This window comes from Gossypium arboreum, chromosome 13 (assembly GCF_025698485.1).
Source record: "Gossypium arboreum isolate Shixiya-1 chromosome 13, ASM2569848v2, whole genome shotgun sequence".
NCBI lineage: Eukaryota > Viridiplantae > Streptophyta > Magnoliopsida > Malvales > Malvaceae > Gossypium > Gossypium arboreum.
The window spans coordinates 11,104,326-11,122,850 of record NC_069082.1 but is presented as its reverse complement, the minus strand read 5'-3'; the positions used below and the strand labels follow the sequence as shown (position 1 = coordinate 11,122,850).

At 33.1% G+C, this 18,525-nt stretch overlaps 2 protein-coding genes across 3 annotated transcripts; one reads left to right on the top strand and one right to left on the bottom strand.

The window, feature by feature from the left end:
- The first annotated feature begins 202 nt into the window (after positions 1-202).
- Positions 203-3,709, top strand: LOC108464448 (eukaryotic initiation factor 4A-3). The gene is made up of 7 exons (XM_017764751.2): positions 203-692; positions 1,355-1,676; positions 2,226-2,333; positions 2,424-2,543; positions 2,710-2,877; positions 3,134-3,220; positions 3,307-3,709. Exons 1-7 carry the CDS (start codon positions 388-390, stop codon positions 3,418-3,420), a joined length of 1,224 nt encoding a protein of 407 aa, XP_017620240.2. The 5' UTR covers positions 203-387; the 3' UTR covers positions 3,421-3,709.
- Positions 3,710-5,036: 1,327 nt separating this feature from the next.
- Positions 5,037-9,550, bottom strand: LOC108462898 (glutamine synthetase cytosolic isozyme 1-like). 2 transcript variants are annotated; one of them, XM_017762809.2, is made up of 13 exons: positions 9,244-9,550; positions 9,103-9,142; positions 8,918-9,021; positions 8,728-8,776; positions 7,765-7,871; positions 6,807-6,894; positions 6,531-6,659; positions 6,363-6,437; positions 6,231-6,284; positions 6,086-6,123; positions 5,826-5,985; positions 5,591-5,651; positions 5,037-5,354 (listed from the first exon to the last, which is right to left on the bottom strand). In XM_017762809.2, the coding sequence occupies exons 1-13, from the start codon at positions 9,315-9,317 to the stop codon at positions 5,263-5,265; spliced, it is 1,071 nt and encodes a 356-aa protein (XP_017618298.1). In that variant the 5' UTR covers positions 9,318-9,550; the 3' UTR covers positions 5,037-5,262. The 2 variants fall into 2 exon arrangements, with proteins under 2 accessions (XP_017618298.1, XP_052880092.1); XM_053024132.1 differs by lacking the exon at positions 9,244-9,550 and having other exon boundaries at positions 8,918-9,005; positions 9,103-9,118.
- Between the last annotated feature and the right edge of the window lie 8,975 nt (positions 9,551-18,525).

Genomic DNA, 18,525 nt, shown 5'->3' with positions numbered 1-18,525 from the left:
TTAACAACAGATGACCAAATATATAACTATTTTATAATTTGATGAAAAAATATTAATAATTAAGCAATTATTAATATAATTTACCCTATTTAAAAATTTAATCATCAAAATTCACTTTATTTTTCTATTTATATTAAAAATAAAATTAATAACAAAGAAAAAGATAATTTAAGTTGTTAGAAAAAAAAATGTACGCCACATTATTTAATTATATTGAAATATTTTAAGTTAATGTTTGGTTGTAATTTCAAAAAATAGCATTAATATGAGTTTAGGTTATTTAAGGATTTGGTGTTTTGGATAATTTCTTATTTCCGAGCTGTCAATAAATTTTCTTCTCGTTCCCGTTAGCCCCCCACGAACATAGGCAAAGCAGAGGCTAGAGAGATGTCGGCGGCGGCGGCGGCGACAAGCCGAGCGACTCGACGGATGGGAGCCGAGGATGAGAAGCTAGTGTTCGAAACGACGGAAGGAATCGAGCCGATATTGAGTTTCGATCAGATGGGACTAAAAGACGATCTCCTCCGTGGAATCTACAATTACGGCTTCGAAAAGCCATCTGCTATCCAGCAGAGAGCCGTCATGCCGATAATCAATGGCCGCGACGTCATTGCCCAAGCTCAGTCTGGTACCGGTAAAACTTCCATGATTGCCCTCACCGTTTGCCAAGTGGTTGACACAGCTAGCAGAGAGTACGTTTTAATTTTAAATCATTTACAAAAAAAAAAAAGAGAGTCGTTTTTCTGTTTATTTAAATGTGTTGCGATGTCGATTTCGTGCGTTATTTTGTGAAAGCTTTAAATCTTAGACACCTGATTGCTAAACCCTAAATTTGAAATAGATTGGAGAAAAATTAGTCGGTTTCTGTTGATTTAAATGCGTTGAAAGCCTTAATAGTTCTTTGCGAACATAATGGCTAAATCCTGAATTTGAAACAGATTCGAGAAAAATTAGTCGATTTCTGTTGCTTTAAATGTGTTGAAAGCCTTAATAATTCTTAGCGAACTTAATGGCTAAATCCTGAATTTGAAACACATTCGAGAAAAGTTAGCCGTTTTCTGTTGATTTAAATGTGTTGTGATATCGATATGGTACACTTTTTTGTGAAAGCTCTATTTCTTAGATACCAGAATGCCAAAACCATAATTTTGAAACACTTTCGATAACGATGTGAAAATGTGATACTTTTGGAAATGGTAAAATTCTGTTACAGGCTTACAGCCTTGAGCTGACACTTCAAATCTCGTGACTGGTTCCCTAGAATTAATTGGAAAATTATTTTTTCTATAGTTTGAAGCATGAATTGTCCTTGCATCTTCAGTTTTCTTTACATTGTGAACTGGTTTTATTTCAGGGTTCAAGCATTGATACTGTCACCCACGAGGGAACTGGCTTCACAAACGGAGAAAGTGATACGGACAATTGGTGATTTCATGAACATACAAGCGCACGCATGTATTGGAGGCAAAAGTGTGGGTGAAGATATAAGAAAGCTAGAAAATGGAGTTCATGTAGTGTCGGGAACTCCTGGTAGAGTTTGTGATATGATCAAACGAAGAACCCTACGTACAAGGGCTATTAAACTATTGATTCTTGATGAATCTGATGAGATGTTGAGCCGAGGGTTCAAAGATCAAATTTATGATGTTTACCGACATCTTCCACCAGAACTTCAGGTACCTTCCTCAATTTCTTAAGAAAGCTAGAAAATTCCTTGCTGTTTTCTTGCTTGCTTTTACAATTTTAGAATCTATTTTGAGTTGTCTTGCTGCTGTTATCATGCAACATTCTTGTTGCTTTAGTTAGACCCATCAATTAGGCAGGTTGGGTTTGTTTCCAGTCAGGTGAATTTGAGTCGGATCAATATGGATTTTAAAAATTTCATGTTATTACGGGCTTAGATCAGTTTCAGATTTTGGTTTATTTCAAATTTGAATCATGTTGAGTTTGAGCAATTAGAGCTTGCTAATTGGTTTCTCAGTTCAGGTTTCATTTGGATTTGACACTCCAGTTTGGGTTGGATGATGCCGGGTTCTTTTAATTTTAATGGTCAAATCAGGTTGCATTGAGTTTGGATTTGAATTAGTTAGGTTGGGGTTTTGGGTTCGGTTTAGAATGGATAGGTCTAGCTTTAGTATGTCTACAAGCTTTTTTCTTTTCTCTTCTTTATCCTTAACTGATTTTTATGTTGTTGAACTTGATTTTCTATTAATGGATTCTTGTAGGTTTGTTTGATATCTGCTACCCTCCCTCATGAAATATTGGAAATGACGAGCAAATTTATGACTGATCCTATAAGGATCCTTGTGAAGCGTGATGAATTGACTCTGGAGGTAATCAAATGCTATTATGCTAATGAGATTTTCAGAGCTTCTACTTAGAGGATTTGATGCAAGCATATCTTCTGTTTTTGGTTACTACAGGGAATTAAGCAGTTTTTTGTAGCAGTTGAAAGGGAAGAGTGGAAGTTTGATACACTATGTGATCTTTACGACACGTTGACAATCACTCAAGCTGTTATTTTCTGCAATACAAAACGAAAGGTCTCTTCTGGAGTCTCTAAGCATGTATTTTCAGATTTGCTTTTCGACATTGGAATAAAATAAAAAGCTTCTTTAACTGTGTTCTGAAGTAATTCTTTTATTCAAGTTCTTGGATTTCATGCTTTGATCTTGACGCTTGTCTTTGTGATTTCTGCATTTGAAATAGGTCGATTGGCTAACTGAGAAGATGCGTAGCAATAACTTTACGGTATCCTCAATGCATGGAGATATGCCTCAGAAGGAAAGAGATGCGATTATGGCTGAGTTTCGGGATGGTGCAACCCGTGTTCTTATCACTACAGATGTTTGGGCCAGGGGACTTGATGTTCAGCAGGCAAGTCTTTAGGAGTGCTTTCGATGTCCCCTTTTCGGATATACTTTTGCTTCTAGTTGAGTTGTTTAATATTTTTAGACATGAACATATAGTTTGATGTTCAGTGGTGGTAATGGAACCGGAATGCATGGGTCCACTTCCCGTGTAGCACGTGCATAAAATGCCATTGAGATTAAGGTTACAAAAGACATGAATGTGTATAATGTGCGTATTTTTCTATGATTGAAATTTTACTAAATTTACCTTCTTGTCTCAGGTGTCTCTGGTGATCAATTACGACCTGCCAAACAATCGAGAGCTTTACATCCATAGGATTGGACGTTCTGGTCGATTCGGACGAAAGGTAATTTCTTTTGCTATTTAAGATCCTATTCCCACTTCCAAGTGGAAATGGTTACTGTATGTTCTGACTGTATTGTTGCTTCGCAGGGTGTTGCTATTAATTTCGTGAAAAGCGACGACATCAAGATTCTTAGAGACATAGAGCAGTACTACAGTACCCAGATCGACGAAATGCCGATGAATGTCGCGGATCTGATATGAGAAATGCTTTCATAAGTGCTTGGACCGGAACTTGAAGGGTACGGTTGAACATTTTCCATGGTGTTGGTGTAATCGAATCATCTATCTTGTTGCATGTTTGTGTGTGATTGGGTTTGTATGCTACGCGGAGGTCGATTAACTGAATGTTTTTCGTAACAGATTAAGCATTTAACTATCAAAACACAGTGATTTTCGTGCTTTTGTTCACTGTTGTATGTATGTGTAGTTGGATTGCTCAAATTTCTATAGTTTTATTTATTATTACCAACAGTTTGTTAGGGATTTTAAAGGGTTTTGAAGTCTCATCCCTCTTCTTCACCATTTATTTTTATGGTTTTGGAGTTTGAATTTGTTCATATTTGTTTCTCAAACTTTTTCTACTCCTCTATGCTTCATTTAAGAACATGACTTTGGAATCTTAGATTTGGATTTGATCTCTTATATGAATTTACTTAGGAATTGTTATTATGAATATTATATTTATGAGTTATTTAATTTACTTTATTTTTTAAGAGTAAATTACACCAATAGTCACTTAATCATGAGGTAGTTAACAAAACAATCACTTTGGTTTCAATTCAGTCACTCAACTTTTAAAAAAAATAATTAAACAGTCACTATCGTTACAGACGTAACAAAAAACTGAGGTGGCCTGTTAACGCTTTTTACTTGCCATGTTGGCATCCCACATGAAAATGGCAAAAAAAAAAAAAAAACAGTGGGAAAGCTCTTTTTTTTTTTTCTTCTCTGTGTTAAAATGTTTTTTCCTTTTTACCTTATTTGCTTTCTCTGTCTATTCACTTTGAATTGAAGAGAAGACAATAAAAAGAAATTGAAACCAAAATTAAGATTTAGAAACTGGAAAAATACTAAAAACTCATGTCTTTCTCTCTTTCTTTTGCTTTAATCTTCTTATTGTCCTTCAATATTTGTCTTTTTTGTTCTGGTTACTTTTTTATTGTTATTGACCAAAAATAGGCAAAGAAGTCTTTTTTTTTTTTTGTGATTTAGTATTTCGGGAAGAAATTTCTGACAAAGTTTAGCCTTGAAAAAATTAGTGAAGTATATATTTGGCTGTGCAAGTGTTGGGAGACGTTGAAATTTATCCACAACAGCAGCAACTAAGGGAAGAAGAAGAAGAATATTGGGGGAAAAAACTCTTACCCAGTTTAATGGCGGTGCAATCTTCTTCTATTATTAGGATTTTTTTTAAAAATTTCTTCTTAAATTGGGTGGGTTTCTACTGTGGACATCCAACGTGGCCAATTAATTGGTCACGTCATCTATCCTATTAGGTCTATAACGGAAACTGTTAGTAGGTGACTGATTTGCCACTTTTCTGTAATGTTAATGATTGTTTTGCTATTTTTTGAAAGTTGAGTGACTGAATTAAAAAAAAAAATGACTGTTTTATCAGCTACCCTAAAATTGAGTTACTGTTGATAAAACTTACCTAATTTTTATATAAATTTGATTGTTGAACTCTTAAAATAGAGAAACTTAAAACGTCTCAAGACTCAAGTGTAAAATATCAATAATTATATTTTATTCAAAAAATGTAATAATATGTAGTCGTATCATATAATGCTCATGGGTGATGCCATAGCATAATCATATTACAATTTATAACAGCGACTTTTATTTAACATGCCAAAAGTTCGATTGTTGGAACAAAATCTATAAACAAAAGACTATGTGACTAAATGAAAAATAAAAACAAAATAAGTTTTTAAATTGCAACCCAGCTTTTGAAAGCCATAAATAGAACACAAGTTCTAACCAACTTGAGGTTATTATATAAAAAGATCTAATTCTTTCCTTCCCATCTTCCAATTCCTACATCTATGGCTTCCACAGAATGGTAGTTTCAGCAATCATTGATGTCACAACATAAGGATCCATGTTAGACGCTGGCCGTCTATCTTCGAAGTAGCCTGTCAGTGTAAATTACATACATTACACGAATTGTTAAAAGACAGAAATTCAAGTTTTAAAAAAACAAAAAAGCTCAACGTTTACTTGGAGATCCGTGAGTAACAAATGTGTATGGTTTGATTTTTCTAAGTTTTTTTTTTTTTATGTATTTGTATCATTTCTGGAAGTTATGTTCTCATATCCATGCGTCAAACACGAGTATTTCAAAGAAAATGAAGCATCAAGAGATGTTTACCTTTTCCTGCCTTCTCGGTGTCACGGCCAACCCTGATAGAGGCTCCTCTGTTTGCAACGCCCTGGAGTTCGTTTATTACAAGCAAAATTAATCTTAATAATGAGAAAATGGAGATGTATTATTTGCATTAAAATACTGTAAACAAGGGAATATATATATTAATATATATTACATATACATAAGCATGAAGCAGCAGCAGCACATTTGTGGAAACATATATATAATGTTAACTTACCCAAGAAAATGAATTGATATCTGCAGTTTCATGGCGACCAGTGAGGCGTCTGTCATTACCCTCTCCATAGGCAGCAATGTGCTGCTCGTGGCGCAAACCCAGCTTCTCGATTGCCTTCCTAATCACATCAATGCCGCCATCATTTCTCATCGGCTTGGTGCTGAAACCAATAGTTTAATTCAATCAATTAACTAGTCATTAATGGAAAAGAATGAATCTATGTACTTAAAAAGTTTAGTGCTCGTTGATTTAGTATCTACCTATAGTTAGTATGAGCCCCAGCACCATTCCAGTCCCCCTGATGATAGAAGAGAAATGCAGACCAAGAAAAATAACTAAAAGAACTTAAAAAGGAAAGGAAAATTTGATGAATTTAATGGAAAAGGTTGTGCGAATAAAACAAACTGGAATTGGTTTCGGATCGAAGGAAAGAACAACGCCGGCGATTTCCGTGATTCGCTGTTCGAAAAATAATACCAAATATGTTATGTACATACATTAAAAGGGAAAATTTATTAGTACATGGATCATATATACCTCGAGTATGTATCTAGCAACCCATAATTGATCCCCTGCTGATATTCCAGTGGCAGGACCAACTTGGAACTCCCACTGTTTAAACCATTAGATCATTCATGGAAAATGAAGGTCCATAGAAAAAAAAAAAAATCCTAGCTTAATTTTTTAACGAAGTTTAAAACTCACCTGAGCAGGCATAACCTCACCGTTGATACCACTTATGTTTATGCCAGCATAGAGACAAGCTTTATAATGGGCGTCCACAATGTCCCTACCAAAGGATTTGTCAGCCCCTACTCCGCAGTAGTATGGACCCTGAATGCATTGATACAATACTCGGTTTAGATGATGACATACGGTGAATCTGAATTTAAGGATTACAATGCACAGCATAATCTACTTTAACTAACGCCATCTTAGTCCAAGAATATAGAAAAAATATTTGCAGTGTGTTATATGTACCTGTGGGCCGGGAAACCCTCCAACAGGCCAACCCAGAGGCCACTTTGTATCTTTTTGAAGAAGAGTGTATTCTTGCTCGATCCCGAACCTGATTTCAGCCAATGAGATATAATACAAAGAAAAGGGAACGAAATGCAGTAACATTGACTTTTCCAAATATTAGCAATGTGAAATATATTATAGAGAGTAAGGCACTATGGTCTTTAAATGAAGGTCTTTAACTCTCAACAAAGTATGTCATTGAACTCGATAAATGATACAAAAACAATTAACTTAAGAATATAAAAGGAAATGAAATTGATAGATAAAGATTTGATAAAATTGTCAAAGACAAACTGCAAAGAAAGTCCTTGTTGTTTTGTGTTAAGGCATGATCCAACAAGCAAAGACTTTTAAGGCGAGATGAAAATGAAAGCCTGTGTTTTATTCGAAGAGTCACTTTTGAGCCCTGCCCACACCCAAAATAAGTTCCTATTAAAAGGGCCATTAAGTTTAATCATTGGCCTACTTTCTATGCTTCAAATGGAAATAATAACATTCAGGTTAATTATGTACTCACCACTAGATATGGTAATAATGTTCATATTAAATTAGATTAAATAAAAAAATTGGGTTTTGAAAATATATAAAATATGAACATAAGAGAATGTAGGATAGTTATTTAAATTACATAAAGAATAATGTATATTGTACGTACAACTATTATATTCTATTTATTTGAATATGAAATTTTGGTAGGTGAGGTGAAGGCTCATTTTCTAATTCTGACCTTTTTAGTTTGCTGAAATTAACACACCAGTTAACCACTCGTGACTGGCAGGTGGTGGTCTTATTCACTGGCTTTTATTGTCAAGTTTACTTTGACTTTTAAAATTCAAGAGATTACATGGATTTGGAAATGGAACTTTTAGAAACCCTTCTTTGAAAAATAATTAAAGAAAAATAAGAATAAATTTACCAAGGTTCTTCGGCAGCAACGTCAGGGTGATTAAAGATTTTGTCTGCACTGAACCTCTTGTTGGTGGGAATGGGATCGCCGGCTGGAGTATAAGTATCGCACATAACCTATTATCCATTTTGCAAATTATTAAATAAAATATTATTATATTATACCTACTATGGCAAAAACAAAAATGATAATTAGACAATTTTTATTAAAATTCACATTACATTTAAATTGAGTCCAAATAAAATACTACTAACAATCTTTATTTATGGTGGATATGAATAATTTAATTTCTTGAAAAAGTGATCCAAATTTTAAAAAGAATATAAGTTCCTTTCATAGAATATTTTAGCTTTTTTTTATACCAAATTAATAGGAAAAGATGTATGAGACAATTACGCACATTGTCATCTATATTTATTTTCCAATAGTTTAATGTCTCATCAATATTTTCATTCTAAATTTTAATACTTTCATATTGAAAAAGTTAAATCTAAATAAAAATCTTAAAACTGAAAATAAAATAACTGACATGACATTCAACTATTAAAAAAATAATATCTCTATTTCGTACAATTCAATAATAATCCCGTGCTCTAATAAAGATCTCATTTGAATACATTTAAATCTATGTACAATAATAATAGCAATAGTAATAGAAATCTACTATGATGTTAATAGTAGTCGATTTATATGCAAATATTTTGCTAAAAAGTATTTTGTTAGATATTTTAGTTTGATGTAAACTTTATTTTTATAATAAAATTAATTAATCTAATATCATTAATTAATCTAAGTATATTTTTCCTTAAAAACATCAATTTTTTTAATTAAACATCCCTCAAGTTTAATATGAACCATGAGATTTTGAAGGCGTATTCATTTACATTACGGCGTTTCCTTTTCCTCCATACTAATTAGTAATTAATGCAAACAACACAGAAAATCACGAGAGAAAAGGAAAGAATTAATTACCAAGATGTTGCTTCCTCCTCTAAATGGATCCCTGAATATGGCTTGAGGGCTGAGTAATTCAGTCAAATTCACACCAAAACATAATAATTATTATTATTTTTATTAATAATCAAAGGATATTCACTGAATCTTAATCGATAACTATGATCTAATGTAAACGATTCAAGAAAAAAAATTAAATAAAACGTACCGAAGAATGACTTCGCTATCGTCACCAGGAGCCTGATCGGTGCTCGAACCATCAAAATTCCATAAGGGAAGTTTCGCAGGATCAGTCACTGGTTCAGGCAAAGTCTGTAAAAGCAATTCTTTATATAGTAAAACAATTTGAAAAATATTCAACAAAATTCAAAAGTTCGAACACTGAAAACGCACTCTAGCTTTGCTCCTCAAATCCATACCGGCTCCCCCGATCCTGAAATAGAATTAGAAAAATCGTTTCAAAAAAAAATACTGGAAATCATATTATATTATTCTGAGATTGTAACATAAATGGAAGAGATCAGATTAAGCAACCATAAATATTCAGCTATAGACTTTCTGGTGGTTTCGTTGAGGTTGAATTTGATGAAATCGTTGATGAGAGACATGGCTACTACAGAGTGTGTTTGGAGAGAAAGAAAGTTCAAGAGAAAAACAAATTGAGAGAAAATCAATGGAGAATTTTGATTGGTTAGTAGCTTTAAATAGAGGAAGAAGGAAAGTTCTAAGAAAAATATATGGAAATAAAAAAGATACTTCTATTGGCTACGGAATCTTCAATGTAAAAAATGAGAGAATCAAGGTGTGTGCCAGTTGTGCCCGCCAATTCCATGCCATTTAAGCTTTTTTTTTTTCTCTTTCCAAAATTGTTGGAAAACCCCTAAATGCTTATGGAAAGGGTAAATTCCACAAATGGTAACTTAATTTAAGTTAAAGACTGAATTTCTAAAAAGTATTCTTTTAAAAAATTAATTTGATTAGTGTTGTAAATATTTTATTAAATGGATATCTATCATGAACCAGATAAAGTTTTAATGTACTTTAAATTTTAATAGTTATGAGAATTAGATATTTACTTCTTTTATATTTCTTATGCCTATAAAAACTCTGATGAAGCATCGTAATCATCCCTTTTGATCAATAAAGTATATTCTCTATTGCTTTCATATTTTCTTTGTCCTTTATTCTATCTATCTCTTTTTATTTTATAACAATTAGATTTTTTTTTGAAAAATGACGGGATTAGGTTAAAATAACGAAAACGTTTCCAGTTGATTTGCAGAAAAACGCTTCTAGCTAAAAGTGTTTTCCTTGTATTTCCATTTTTTAGGGTTAGGTTTTTGTTTTCTTTAAGTATGGTTAGGATTATGGTTTTAGGGTTTTAGGGTTTATGTTTTTGTAGGGTTTTGAGTTTTTATTTTATTTTATATTTTTAGCTGACATGACATGAAAACGCATCTAGCTGGACACGCTTTCGGTGCTTTTTTTTCTAACAATGCACTGAAAATGAGTCCTACGTGAAGTGTTTTCCCTTTAGCACTTTCAACTCCCCACTAGGCAGAGAAAATTTTCTGAATCAATTACCTCTCACCTCTAGGTCTATAAAAGCATGGATTTCAACATTGAGTGGCATAAGGCATTTATGAGTAAAAAGAAGAGAAGTTCACACATAAGGCATAATTTGGAGCTACCATGCAATTTGTATCAAGTAAGGGTCGATTTTTTTTTTGTTTATATTTAATTGCAACACTATTTTTCTATATAATGTTTTTGTTTCGAACATGTTGAACAATTTATTTTGTTGAAAATGAGTGGAAAAATTAATTTTATTTTTTATTACGACGGTGAAGTGCGTGACACTGAGAACGGGGTCATTTTTTTATCAAAGAACATAGTGCGATTAGCTTTTAACTCGAACATACAATTGCTGGAATTGCTTGGAAGAATTAGGTGAAAAATCATCAAATCCAACCAAATGAGAGTATTGTCATTTAAATATCGATTTTGTACTTCGTTTGACCCTATCAAATATGATGATTTCGATATCAAAGGTGCGAAGGGGTTAGAGGCGATGGTGCAGACACATATTGACAGTGGATCACCATTTCTCGAGTTACATGCGAAGTTTGCAAGGACAGATGAAAGCCCTCGGAGGTCGACATATATTCCATTTTGAGAGGCTAGAATGGAAGAACAAGCTGAGAATCCAACGATATAGTTGTGCAGTGGCTCATCGCTTTGTTAGAAAGTTCCCATTATGATTCCTGGAATCATCAATAGGAAGACGCTCATCTGTTTTGGCCCTAAATTTCAACTACGACAGATAGAGCACCAAACAATCAGATTTTGGTTGTAACACAAAATATTAAACCCCTTCATGATAATCAATTAGCAGTTTTGATTTGAATTTTGGTTAGCCGATGTTTAATACTAGGAGCACTTATAGGGGAATGGCATTAAGTCCTAGCACTATGTGGCAATCAGTAGGTGATTTTGGTTGTTTCAACAATTATACAATAAGGGATGATGTACTTCCTATGATGTCCATCAATGAAGGGACATCTAACCTTGGAGATGTTGGTGGGGTTGAGAATGAAGAAGACACTGAATTTGATTTCAATCAAATCTAAGAGCTCGGTGCTGATGGTTCAAAAATTGCACTGTTTTCTAAACCAGAGTTGGTTCCAACTGAACTAGAAGATGACGATTTAGACGGTGAAGGCCTGAGCAAAGATACCGAAAAAGATCTACAGTTCACGGCGTACTCACCTCCAACATACATGCATAATGTGGACCTATCAGCAGAAAATGGGTTGGAGTTCGCAAAACTACTACACAGAAGACCGGGCCATGCGAGTTCTTCATTAGATTCAAGTGATTTAGAAGTAAGGAAGGAGTTTTCCTCTAAATATGGTTTTGTCGCTGCAATGAAGCAATACAACATCAAGAATGGGGTAAACTTCAACATTGTTAAATCCCAATCTGACAAGTTTGAGGTGAAGTGCGCAATGCGAGACAATAGATGTGCATGAAAAATCATGGGTTATGTTAAGAAAAATACAAGGTTGTAAACCATAAAGAAATATATCACCCCACATACATGTGTTTTTGCTAGTACTACATCAAGAATATTTGATATTTGGAGAGTTGAATTGTTAATTTTAACGTACTTGTATTGTTGCAGATATTTCACAGGATCATTAAGAAGTGGATTTGGAGATGATCGCAAACATAACACTACCTATTGTAAAAGTGAGTTTAGGGGTTACTATGCGGTTTTAATTGCAAATATTTGTAGCCAATTCGATTTCACGCTGCCGTATCACAATATGTGAATCACAAAGCATAAGACATTGGAAAATATGCATAATGGGTAGGACGCATCGTACAACGATTTATAGAAATGGTGTCAAGTACTGGAAATATATGTTTCAGGTTGTGTAATCGATCTGGAAATGATGCCTACGTACTACAACAATCAGTTGCTCCATGGATGCCGAGTGTTCCATCATTTCTTTTTGACTTTCAAGTAATATTGACAGGCATTCCAGTACTGTAAGGCACTAGTACAAATCGACGGTACCTTTATATACAAGAGATATACCCATCGGTTGTTGTTGGTTGTGGTATAGGATGACAATAAAAAAATTCTATCGATTGTATTTGCAATAATATCGGAAGAGTCAGCAGACAATTGTGATTTCTTCCTGTCTAGGTTGAGGAGCCATGTTTCCCTCAACCCAATATATGTGTCATCTCCGACAAGGGACCTTGAATAATGGACACAATTGAATGATAGGGAAGCCTTTGGGACTGCACACACCACAGGTATTGTCTAAGACATGTAGTGATAAACTACTACAGACAACACGGCTCTACAGCTTAGCATACACAAATGATCAACATGGGTATGTGTTCGCCACTATTTCAATTGTTTGATATTTAGCTAGGCCATGCGAGTTTAGGTATTATGTATTAACTGTTCACCTTTCTCAACAGGGTAGGAGCTCGTCAAACATCATTTCCATGAAATGTTGGAAAACTTAGGGAAATTAATAGTGTCGGGGTGGGGTACTTTTCCAATATACATTTCGGTCAGTGGACACACCGATGGCATAACGATCAAACTTTCAGTCGATGCCCAAAAGATAGACGAAATATATGTCATCGTCATCGTCTGAAACGTCGATGGCATCAGCGTGTAATATGCTGAGGACGGAGGTGCAAAAACAAAATTTGACATCAAAGTAGAAACAGAAAAATGTGGTGCAATATGTAGTACTTGTGTAAAAATGACAGGGTTGGTATAAGAACCAGAATAAGTCGAGTCATACTAACTGAGAGGTGGTGCGACCATCGATGTTGGTTCTTGTGTAGGCGTAGACGATGGACCCGCCTCAGTAGCTCCGCCAAACCTTGGATGCCTAGGCGCTCGTATTACCCTCCTCGTACGCGGTGGTCTACCCCTCACCTCTTTCGCTAGTAGATATGGCTTACTATGGACCTCAAATCATGGCATATACTCTAGATAGCAGGCTAACTTCGGAGCGACAATGGTCTTGCGAGTTGGTAAAAACTCATACCTATTGTTCCAAATGTTGATATATTACACGTGGAATGTAGGTCAATGCACATCCGTTCTCCCCTGCAAGTTGCCTAAACCTGAATTGTTGAAACACTCTATTTGACTCATGCATCTCCGCATTAGCGTACACTACCAATAGTACCTTCACATGTCAGATGTTAGAATTCAAAACAAATTCAGACGAGATGCATTCTTGAATTGTCGTATCGGAGTATGGCGTCCATTCAATCTATATTAAAATAATAAAAATCTTAGTTATATATACACTATTAATTTTTAAATCAACTATGTTAATATTATATAATTTAAATTTAAAAAAAATACATACATCGGCTTCTAAATGTTGGTCTAACAGAAGTCACATATTTTGAAGTGTTGGAAAATCGAGTTTAGAAAATACAGTGGAAAATAAATTTATGGAAAAACCAAAATTAAAAAAATAAATCCAAAGCAGGAATTTGGTTGTGATATCTAAAGTAATAAACATTTAATCAAAATTGTACCTTTTTGATCCGTTTAGGACGAACGCTTCAACTGAGAAGTCTTTTTCGCTATCCTCAAGCTCATATCTTCCGAGTGTGGGGTCACTTCGAATAAAAAATTCACAAAAATTACCAGTAGTGTAATTTTATAATTTCTCTCAACTTTTGGGTCAAGTTATAAATAAGAAAAATATTTCTAAATTTTTTTTGAAATAATTTCTTCAGAGAATTTTCTCTCTACAATTTTCTTTAAGTTCAAGTGTGTGTAAAATAATGACTCAATGCTCTCTTTATATAGAGAGAGTTTAGAGAGTTCAACTATGATTAAGCTTATACTTTAATATTAAATTAATATAATATTTATTAAGATAAACATTAAATTAAATTAAATATTAAATCTTATTAAATTAATAGAATATTAAATTAAATTTAATATTAAATTAATAAATTACATTAAGATTAGTATTGAATTAAATATATTAAAACAATAATATTTTTGGAATAGTTAATTTTAAATTAAATTCTCTAATAAAGTCCCAGTAAGAGTGTAATTATTCTACTGCTCAACCACTAAAGACCCACCGTTGTCGACCATTTGCCGATCACCAGAATGCCTCCGTTGCAGCAGCTAGCACCCCTAGCTGGTCGAATTTTTGTCAGTTTGGTCCAGGTCAGTGACTTCCCGACCGGTTCGGTCTAGCCACTAGTTGAACCGTCGGTTTGGTTCGACCATTTTTTGGGTCTTGGTCTCGATTTTTAGGCTCTCGGGCCCAATTTACAATCTTAGGTCCAATTTTAAAGTTCAATTACCCATTGGGTCAATTGTCTGAATTGAAAATTAATTTTCAAAAATATCATATTAATTTTAATTAATTTCATTAATTTAATTTTATTTAATCAAAATTAATTTTCCCCAAAATCATTTAGATTTTCCAAATTAACTTTTCAAGAAAATTCTTTAATCAAATTCTCTAGTTGAACAATTCTTACAATCCCCCAATTTAAATCTACATCGAATAAATCACTCAATTAAATTATTTCCAAAGTCGAAGAATTTTTTTCTGATTAAAATACAGTCTAGTCGAGCTTTTTGTTGAGCTAGAAAAGGGACCAATCAGACATATACAATTAGGCTTTAATAATTGCAATTATACCAGAAGCATCGTTCTGATAATTCGTAGTTACTTAATCATGGAGTCAGTCCACAAGAAGTACCATGACAAAAAACTCCTTATTGTATACTCTTTATGAAAGCAATTCATCCAATTGCTTTTTCCAATGACCTCGTCATGTGTGTGTTACCCTCATAAGATATCATTGATTCCTTTGAGTTAAAAATCCATTCACTCAATACAATCATTTATCTCATTGTCACCATTGTGTTTTCTTAATGATTAGTATGATCACTGTCAACAAATGACTGTGATAAATTGCTCGTTTGAGAACAAGCAACCCATGGCCACATTCCATATTTATCAATCAACACAATGCCAATGAGAGAATATCATTAACTTTTTAATTGAGCTATGAATTCCACTATTGCTAGTAAAACCATACTATACACAAGTCATGTACCCAACATACTGGCTATTGGCTCAATCATCTTTAGAGCATAAGCCTCCACTTATATCAAAACACATGAGTTACACATGCATAGTTAGTGACTAACTCAGGATTTAGGTAAATCACACCATGAACGTCACAAGTGAATTAATTCACAAACAAATTCATAATTAATTCATCTTGGGTCCAGTCCAATGTATCATTCTGTCAATGAATACATCTATGTCTCTATCTATGGAGTCAACTGCTCCAGTAGCCAAGACTAGTCATCTCCTTAAATGGAATTCTAGACGACATAATAATCCTTCTCAATATTTGAATCAAATATTCACTTTGATTCTTTTACGAGATTACGGACTCGTTTAAATTATCTACTGAAGTAAGTTGTCTTTCTAGCAAAGTAAATGTTCTTACAATGCCACTTATCATCTGTTTGAACTTAGACAACCAATTAGCTAATATTTGATTGCCACAATTTCACTATGCATGCAAAATATGAAAGACAGAAATACAAAAGACATAATAGTGAAATATGAAATTAATTTTATTTATTTATTCATCGTTCAAATAAATAAAAAAACAATTATATGTTTACTATAATATGGATACATTTCCTAAAATAAAGCTCTTCCGGTAGTCCCACGGAACTCGGCTCATAGTTTCATCTATTGAAATAATTTGTTAACACAATAATTTAAAATTTAAATAATTTTATTATGGTAAATATATTATCTAATGAATTTTACCTTGTTACGAGTGGGAATGTATAAAGGTAGTCCACTCGATGACATAAAAATGGCAGTCGATACCTCGCCCATGATTACAGTAGTAGCATATAACCACCGATTTTGAATTATTGTCTTTTCGTCGCCCAACACATCTTCTGGTACAACATCGTCAACACAGCTAACCCCCAACTAAGTTCATCCGCTTCTTTAGAGCTGAAGAGTTTTAGAAGCCACCTTCAATGGACAAGATTTCGTGACTTATCGGGTATTAGGAAACCCTAGATAATCATAAGGATGTACGTCTGGGTGTGTTGTTCTTTTTGGACCTTAGTCAAATCCTCATCGAGCCCACCAAAATTTCTTCTTAACCAATTCATATCTATCTGGGATCCATAAATTGTTCCGGAACCCTCTCCAAAAGTTGATTGCATACGTCTCTCCAATCGACTGCGTAAATTGACCTAATCGCTACTAGTCCACCCATCGATTACTGAGCTACAACTGCACATCCTCCAGAGTTATAGTACACTCACCGTATGTAAGATGGAATGTGCGTGTCTCGGATCTCTGCCTTTCTACCAACGCGCTTACAAATGTGGGGTCTAGTTTGCACCCCCTACCCATAAGGGCCACATGTAAAAATCTGGCATCTTTTAAGTATGGTTCGATTAAGGGTGATGGAGGAGCAGATAGATTACGAATATATATCTCCAAAATTCGATCTTCCACCTATATATATATATATATATATATATATAAACATACAAAATATTAAATTCTAATATAACAAGAAAATATTTAAATTAAATTACATTAGATATAATAAAAAAATTATCATTTGCAATTGATCGACGAAAATGTGCTTGTCATCCAAACGGATTAGAGATTGTGCCATTGTTAATTTTGAAAAATACGAAATAAATTGTAATAGAAAAAATAATTTATGAAAATCTTAAGATAATTTTAATAATAATAAAAAGAGTTGAGAGAGATTTGAGAATGTGAGAGAGAGTTGAGATTGAATTGAAAAAAAAAAATGAAATGAATGGGGGTTTGTATAGAAAAAAAAAAGTGACCATTGCGGCACAGGGGGGAGCCGTTGGTTCCAACAACAGTTATTTAGGGAGGAAGCTATTGGAGAAAATAGTCGTTGAGGGAAAACGCTTCTAGCTGCGGGAAGCGTTTTCATTATTTCAATCCAATCTCGTCATTTTTCAAAAAAAATGGCCTAATTTAGTAAATATCTTAAAAAACTGACATTTTTTTGTAATTCAGTCTAAGTTAAAATTATTTTTCGTTTACCCTACTTTCAAAAGTTACATAATAGTCAACAACACTATTAGAATTGTGAGTTTTAAAAATAAATTATGATTTTTCAAAAAAAAGAATTTTTTGATATTTTTAGAAATTTTGTTTCGAATCATCATTAAAGAAATTCTAAAAGCACCAAGCTAAAAATTTAACTATAATTCAAGGGTCAAATTAGCTATTAGCTATTAAGGTAACATGTCATATCATCAATTCGTTGCATGGTGGAGTTACTGAAACGTAACAACCCAATAACATGAGAATAACCATAATGTAAATTTTGATAGTTGAGTGAAAAAAAAAAAAACTTTATTCACAAATTTAGACTTTGAAGTTTGAAGTATTTTTTTTTACCTAATTTTTTATCTCAATTTAATATCTAAAATATCTCTACTATGATTTTAATCCAAAAGTTAACTGAAGTTAAAAAAAATTAGCCAATTAAAGAATACCATATAGTGGCTTTTAAACATATATTTATTAAAAGTAAATTTAATTAATAAAATTACATATTTTTTAATTCATTTGCTCCTCACGTTCCCTCTTCCTCTCTTCCCAACTTCTTCGTCTTCTTCCCCCACAACATCTTTTTATATTTTTATCTTTTTTAATTAAAAGAGTCTTTATTGACTAAAAATATTATTGTGATTGAATAAGAAAAATTTTTTCTTATTTTCTTCTTTAAAACTCTTTATTTCCGAATAAAAGAAGTGTTGTTTAATTTCGTTTAAAAAAATTGGTTGGAGGAGTATGTAATTAAGAGCCGTGCATTGAAAAGTCAAAATTGAATGTTGTGGACATTTGTTTAATTATAAAATTAGGGTAAAATTTGAATAACAAATACAATTAATATGATTTAAATTCAAGCTACACTTAAAATAGTAAATATCTTAATTATTATGCTATCACATGAAGTTTGATTGTTGTGGATTTTAAGTGTTTAACATCGTATGTATTTATTTTTTATTGCATACAATAATGATTTTACAACTCTACTCACAATGCACATTGTAATTATGAGTCACTAACGTCCGTACATATGGGCATTGCAATTTGTGATTTACATTGTTTGTTTGGGTGGGTTCTAGGTAGGCCTTTGTTGTTCAAGGCATTTATATTATATCCAAAGAATAAGAAAACTAAATTTAGG